The sequence below is a fragment of the Anticarsia gemmatalis genome, chromosome 8 (genome assembly GCF_050436995.1).
Source record: "Anticarsia gemmatalis isolate Benzon Research Colony breed Stoneville strain chromosome 8, ilAntGemm2 primary, whole genome shotgun sequence".
NCBI lineage: Eukaryota > Metazoa > Arthropoda > Insecta > Lepidoptera > Erebidae > Anticarsia > Anticarsia gemmatalis.
Genome location: NC_134752.1, coordinates 9,841,507 through 9,849,053, shown reverse-complemented (window position 1 = coordinate 9,849,053; position 7,547 = coordinate 9,841,507). Strand labels below are relative to the sequence as shown.

General features: G+C 34.4%; 1 protein-coding gene across 2 annotated transcripts; it reads left to right on the top strand.

Moving 5' to 3' along the window:
• The first annotated feature begins 992 nt into the window (after positions 1–992).
• LOC142975029 (soluble calcium-activated nucleotidase 1) lies at positions 993–7,169 on the top strand. 2 transcript variants are annotated; one of them, XM_076117667.1, is made up of 5 exons: positions 993–1,138; positions 2,542–2,936; positions 3,691–3,900; positions 6,133–6,366; positions 6,898–7,169. In XM_076117667.1, exons 1-5 carry the CDS (start codon positions 1,093–1,095, stop codon positions 7,099–7,101), a joined length of 1,089 nt encoding a protein of 362 aa, XP_075973782.1. In that variant the 5' UTR covers positions 993–1,092; the 3' UTR covers positions 7,102–7,169. The 2 variants fall into 2 exon arrangements, with proteins under 2 accessions (XP_075973782.1, XP_075973783.1); XM_076117668.1 differs by lacking the exon at positions 993–1,138 and having other exon boundaries at positions 2,080–2,936.
• The last annotated feature ends 378 nt before the right edge of the window (positions 7,170–7,547 follow it).

Genomic DNA, 7,547 nt, shown 5'->3' with positions numbered 1-7,547 from the left:
ATGTTCCAATAAACAAATTGGCATGATTACAAAATAAATGGTTAGTAACTGATTTTTAGTTTTTCTTACTTTTTCGATCATGGGCGTAACCGCGTGAAGTTAAACAGAAAATCCCCAAAGACGTTAATTTACGACACATGTCTATAAAATCATTTTAACTCTTTCTTGTAAACAGTAAAATAATCATGCCCCCGGTATTAAGATGGGACACACCTATAGGCATCTACCTACCTTGTGTTATGAATAATCTCAAAATTAATACCAACTAAGTGAGGCACGATGCTACAAAAAGGATAATGTACACTCAGTTTTTATGTATGAGTCAACATTAATTTCAATTACAAATGAACCAAGTGAGAGTGTGAGAATAATAAATAATAATTATGTTACATTGAAGCCTCCGGACGGATGTTTAGCTCAATGTAAAAAAGAACTCAAAAATATAAATTGACAGACTACAAAATAGTTCGGTTTAATTTTATTTCAATTACACTTTTTGTACAGGATGTCCGTGATGAGAGTAATCACTTTTGAATTTCTTTATTCAGTGAAAGCGATGAAGAATATTTTTTTATCACGGAGTTAGCTCTGTGTTCGCCGAGATACATCGATGATTACCTACTTTAGAAATTTATTTAACTCTCCTTTATTTGAGGAACATTTGTTCAGTTCAAATAATAATTAACGACACCTAATCCAATTATAATAAGCTGGTTTATCGAATCCTATTTAGTATACAGGTGCGAAGATTCTGTTCTGTGCCTTTATTGACTTTAATTATTATCGGAGTATTGCAGTAGGTAGGTACCTAACTTGCATTGTCATCTGCATTTGTGTCAACATTTCCGTCCATTTAATAGCGTCGCTCGTTGTCCACACATTATTATTTTAATTCCAAGTCCCGGTCACGATTATCTCTAGCTATTGTGTATTTATCAATAAATAATAATAATAACACATGGGTATATGTGCCTAATAGCCTGGTGTAATCGTTGCCAGACAGTAGTTTGGTTAGTGGCACGAATAAACTCCGTTGTCTTGATAAGCGAGGAATTATTATTTTTCGAGTACGCAGAGAAAAACCCAGGAACTATGGAGAGTAATAAAAAAATCATTATAATTACAGTAATATACGCAGGTACTGTTTAATTAATATTTTAATCGTACAGTTTGATTACTACTTTTTAATCAGTCTTATAAAATCAATGTGGTCTACAAATACTCGGATATCGGTTTTATAAACATTGTAAGTACAAAATACATAGATAATATTTATTTTCGGTTATCTGTGTGGTATGGAGGAGCTCGTGGCTTAGTTAACAATAGCCGCACGGATCGATCTCTGAGGTTAAACCACGCTTGCCGAGGTTGTTCTGTGGATGGATGACCATCTTATACATATCGAGTTCCTCCGTCTTTCAGAAGGCACGTTAATTGCGGGTCCCTGCTGTCATTTTCGAAGATCTTTGACAGTCGTTAACAGTAGTCAGAAGCTTGAAAGTCTGACAACCAGTCTTACTGAAGGGTATCGTGTTTTAACCCAGGTAACTGATTTGTGGAGGTCGGATAGGCAGTCGCTCTATGTAAGACACTGGTATCCAGCTACATCCGGTGAGACTGGAAACCGACTCCAACATAGTTTGGAACAAAGGCTGAGCTAATATATTATTATTAGTATGATTTTGCATGCAATAATAATTTATAAGATTTGTTACTAAACGGTTTTATTTTTTATTGATTGCTCATGAGTATTATAACTTAAAAAAATAATAACTTATTATAATAGTTTAACAGGGTTTCAGGCTTTTAGATATAACTTGTTCACTGCCATCTAGTATTGAAAAACTGAATTACCGTGTGTAACCACAGATAAAATTAATGAGTAAACGGAAAAATGCTGTTATAATTCTTTATACTTAAAATTAACTTTAAAAAAACTGTATATTATTGTTATTTCGTCAGTAATATAGTAAAATATGTCATGCGTAACTGTATGTCACAAAATCTTGGTTTGTTGCTATACTCGACTAAAGTAGTAATAACACAGCAACCTCTCTAACAAATGTCAATGTCAAATTTACATGATGTGTGATCGTGTGTCATACTCACAGTGTCATATCACTCGAAATCAGCAATAAAATGTAATTTTAATAATTACATCCAAAATGAGCCATATTTCCTACTGTTATTTATCAAAGATATCAATTAATCAAACGGATATTGTTAAACCCTTAAGATTACGAGATTCTCAATACAGAAATTATTAAAATAATTAAGCGATATTTAATATTTTATGAGTGTAAATACACATTTACCATTTTATTACTAATTGCACTAGTCAAATGCTATTAAAAAGTCGATATAAGTGAAGTTAATATGATATAATTATATTTATTATGAACGAGTATTACGATTTTGAAGATCGAAAAATGAAAGGCACCCTCCGCGACTGGCGCAAAGCGCTGCGCACCCCGGCCACGTACAGAGTGGGTAACGCGGTGAGAGTGCAGCCTCAGTTTGTGTTGTTGATTGCGTTCATAGGAACATTCCTGCTCGTGCTGTGCTATTACAACTGGTGGACTAGCAGTCAGTCAGTGTCAGTGCCGAGATGGGCGAGTTCGGTGAGGCCGTACAACGGGACATACCCGCTCACAGGGCCGTTGAAAACGGGAGACTCGGTCACATACAGGATTGGTATAGTGGCCGACTTAGACAAGAACTCAAAGAGTAGTACTAAGGCTTATACATACCATAGTTATTTTAAGAAAGGGTATCTTAGTTACAACCCGGTGAAGAACACTGTGCATGTAACATGGGACACTCAACCTGCCACTCTGTTGACGTCAACATACTCTCACAAGGGAAGAGGAATGGAGTTGTCCGAGCTGATTGTTTACGACGGAAGACTGCTGACATTTGATGACAGGTCTGGAATGGTGAGCATACTCAACTAACTTATTGATTTGTTTTAGTCATATTGTATCTCTTAAATTCAGTGGGTCTATCTACTTATTGCCTGAGTAATGATAAAGTATCATTATCATTATCCTTTTTTATTTGTAAAATTATTGCCAATGTAGGTAGTCATTTAATTAGTGTTAAACTGATTAACAACTGTTTCAGTTACCATGTTACTATCACTGTTCTAAATGTGAGTGGCTTCATTTCATTGGCCAATACTGTAATCTTATCACTTACATGTAATTTTTGTTCAACAAAATAGGAAATATATTCAATTGTGATAAATATAAATTGATGGTCTATTTAACTAACATAATTAATTTTGCAGCAAATAAAAATACTCGCTAGAACTATTCATACATACAAACTTACATAATTCCTTTTTCCCATAGGGATAGACAAAGAGCAAAAACATTTTTTGTCATGAGCGTGATTTGTCATGTCAAGGTCGCGGGGACTTTACAAACTTACAATAGACACAAAGTACAACCAGATCCGAAATAATTATTTGTGGATCGCACAAATAATTGTCCGTGTGGGAATCGAAGCCACGACCTCCCGACGCAATGGTAGCGACGTGGCGACTACCTTAACCACTGCGCCACGGAAGCCGGCATTACATCGATACATCTAGTCATGCAAAACCACTGATAGCAAATACTCTGCCCCTGATCTTATAGACTAAACCTACTTCAATAATATTAAAAAACCCTTATTAAAATGTTTCAGGTGTTTGAAATACTGAACAACAAAATGGTGCCATGGGTGATATTGATAGATGGCAATGGTCATGTGGAAAAAGGCTTCAAGTCTGAATGGGCAACAGTGAAAGATGAAATACTCTACGTAGGGTCTATGGGCAAAGAGTGGACGACGGCTAGCGGAGAGTTTGAGAGCTATGACCCTATGTGGGTTAAAGTTATTAATATTCATGGGGAGGTGAGTTTCAAACACAAAATAAATATTTTTTATTAAATCTCTTTACTGTCCTACTTCTGGGCAACAGTATCCTAAGGAATTGTACAGAGGTGTTAGACCTTGAGCCAAATGCCAAATGTGTGTTGGGACCTAAAACATTATTATTTGTTAGTATTTTCCTGTTAGATGTTTACAAATGGGTAAGAAGACTGATCACAATAATAATATTTGTATGGAAATATATTTCCCCATAGATAGTGTCTATAACAAAATTGTACAATAACAAATAATCATTACTACTAAAACATGAATATATACTTAGTAATGTTTTAATGACATGGCTACCAGTAGTATTTACTGTATCAGTTAAAACCATTACTCCTGTCACTAGCTTGTAGTATTATCATACAAATTCCTCATACAGATAAGACATAATACATATTTTTCAATCAATTTATATTTTGAATCTAAATGTTATAGTTATATATCAAAATTAGAATTAATTGAAATCCTATCAAATCTTAATATTATTAAATATGTTTAAGTATAATTAAATACCATAAGTAAGGCAAGTGTTAGTAGTTAGTGTAAATGTTGATATGAAAAAAGATATAAAGCCTTTGATTTTATAAATCATAAAACTAGTACCAGCTACCTAATAATCTGAAACATTTCAATTTAATGTCCTCGCTTTTATAGTTCTATTCACAATGAAGCACATTGTATACTTGGTCACACTATTTAACTATTGTTATGCGAAATCAATACTTCCATCATTACAATCCAATAATACAAATATTACCTTGTCTGGCAAATATGTTTATGATTAAACTCCTACATTAATTAGACAAAACATTTGCTTATTGATAAAAGTTAATATAATGGAAAAAGTCATAGAAACCCCTAAATAATAGTTCACAATTCTTGGTAGTGTATCCGACTGTTGATCATGCGGCCTCGGGCTCGTTTCCCGGGTCGGGCCGAGCACCATTCGTCTTTTCTATTTTATACTAGAATAAAATAGTAGCAGGAGACTAATAACTCGCCCGGCAAATGGCAATAGGGTCGCTCCCTATTACATAAGACTAACATTACCTCTACCTAAACCTTAGGGTATAACAGGCCTGATATTCTAAATATAATATACTAAAACTAGCTGACCCGCGCAACTTCGTTTGCGTGTATCCCGCTACTTCGACAAATACAGTCAACGCACCAACACATATTGGATACTAATTTTCAATTCACAATAACTTCTCTTTCCCTTAACCGCGTTTAAAATATTAAAATGTTTTTTGGTTTCTGTGACTCTTCTTTGATCGCCCCCCCTATCAGTTTTTGGAAAAAATATTTAAGTAATGTACAGATTTTTTTTGTCTTATATGTATAGATCAAAGTTGTAGTACCTACTTTTTAATATTATTTATTTTTTATGTACCGTTTTACGCGCTATTTATAGGGACGCTGCCCCCGCCGCCGCGGCCGGCCCGTACCGTGCCGCAATACTAATATCGTGATATCTCCTAAACTATATGTCTAAATAACACACTGTAAACTGCAAAAATAATCTAAATTAAATGCTCGTGATGATGAACTTACTTATTTTGATAAGGATATATGTATTATTGGTTATATCACCAGTTAAACATCACCCAACGAATTAAATGTTTTTTTAATACAGAAAAGTAGTTTTTGTGACTTAAATAAAAAAGCTGGATATATGTCATCGCGGACTTTTTTGTAGAACTAATAAAGACCAATGTTTTTGCTATACATTGTTCTTACTTGTATCCAACTGTATAAGCGGCGCACGCACAAATGCAATCTTCAATTAGATTTTTTTTCTGACTTCTTGGACATAAATCGCTATAACTCAGCTAATATAGTTTCAATGTATTTCAATTATATATAAAAACCTGTCGGAGAAAATACTCTTTCTATTAGTGAAAACCGCATCAAAATCCGTTGCGTAGTTTTAAAGTTTTATGCATACGAAGGGACTACAGACAAAATGGGCGACTTTGTTTTATACTATGTAGTGATACAAAATTATACCTACAGTTAGGCCATTACAAACGTGCGAACTATGACATAATTAAAAGAATGACAGGCATTAGGAAAGTGTGTAAGTGCAAGCGAGAGAGCCCGATTATTTGGCATGACGTAGTTCATACATTTGAAATGGCCCAACTGTAGTGAAAAACTTGTTTAGAAGAATAATCTACTTACAAACCACTGTCATCTATACTTCAGGTGCAGCACCAAACCTGGGTGAATCAATACAAGTCAGTGCGCAGTTCCATCGGTATCCAATGGCCGGGCTACATGATCCATGAGTCAGGAGTATGGTCTCCGCACAAACAGTTGTGGCACTTCCTACCGCGACGGTGCTGCCACGAGGCTTATAATGAAACTAAAGATGAGGTCATGGGATGTAATTATCTTATTACTGCTGATCCCAGCTTCAAATATATTCATGCTTTAGAGGTGAGTGTGTTATTTTTAAATGGGAGTTTAAGTATACCTACAATAAGTAGATCATTATGGAGTTGTTTATTGAAAATTGTATGACTGTAAAACTGTATAAAAATATGTATGTGTAAAAAAATTACTTTAATTCCGCTACAAAAATGTATACATTTTTACACATATGATACATCTCTCTTTCTAATAATGTTGTGGAGCTAAATAAGCACTCTCATATGGTAAAAAGTAAAAAAGTGTTTATTTTAAAAAGTCCAAGCCAAGTTGAATGAATAGTCTGAGAAGTCCAAGCCAAGTTGAATGAATAGTCTGAGATGACGTCTTAAAATGCGAGCTGCGATTTGATTGGTAGCTAGCTCGCGTCATGGAGGCGTGGCGTATTAAGAGTTTGTTACCGCCCACTAATAAAGTATTATTTATTAAATGATTGATTTAATCCCTGTATTCATCTGTTTTTAACATCGTTCGTATAGGAATCGAGTGCAATTCGTTCTGTTAACGAATTTACCTTATTTTTTTTTATTTCTATTCCAGATAACGAAGCATGAACCAAAGCACGGTTTCTCATCGTTCAAATTCATTCCGGGAACGAATGATGAAGCAATAGTCGCTTTGAAAACCACAGAGTTTGAGGGCAAGACTGCCACTTACATAAGTGCATTTACTACAGACGGGACAGTGTTGTTACACGACACGCTAATTGAAAACCTCAAATATGAGGGCTTAGAGTTTATATGATAGTTTATTAGACAAAATATAAATAAAATCGTGGCTGTAAATATGTAAAATATAACATAGTTTCGTTATTTTGTTGTTTTCTTACTCCTTTTACTTTTGGATGCTATAGCAACTTACAAGGAAACAATGATGACTGCTTTTTAGACGTAGGAAGTTGTGTGACAGGCTAAAGTAGCATGATACGAACAGTTTGTCTTGGTAATACCCTATTTATACCAAAATATATCGACTACATTTTACTCGTTTCTACCAAGTTAATGTTATTAATCGTGGATAACAAATAATGGAATGCGCAAGGCAAATTTAACCTTTGTCATAAATCTATCTATCTGCCGTTAAAGTACCGGAAGAGGATAGGCAATGAAAAGAAGGTAGTATAACAATCTAGAAACTAGAATTCACAGTCTAGTAATAAGGATAAGTAGGTAAATAATAATTGTATTTTT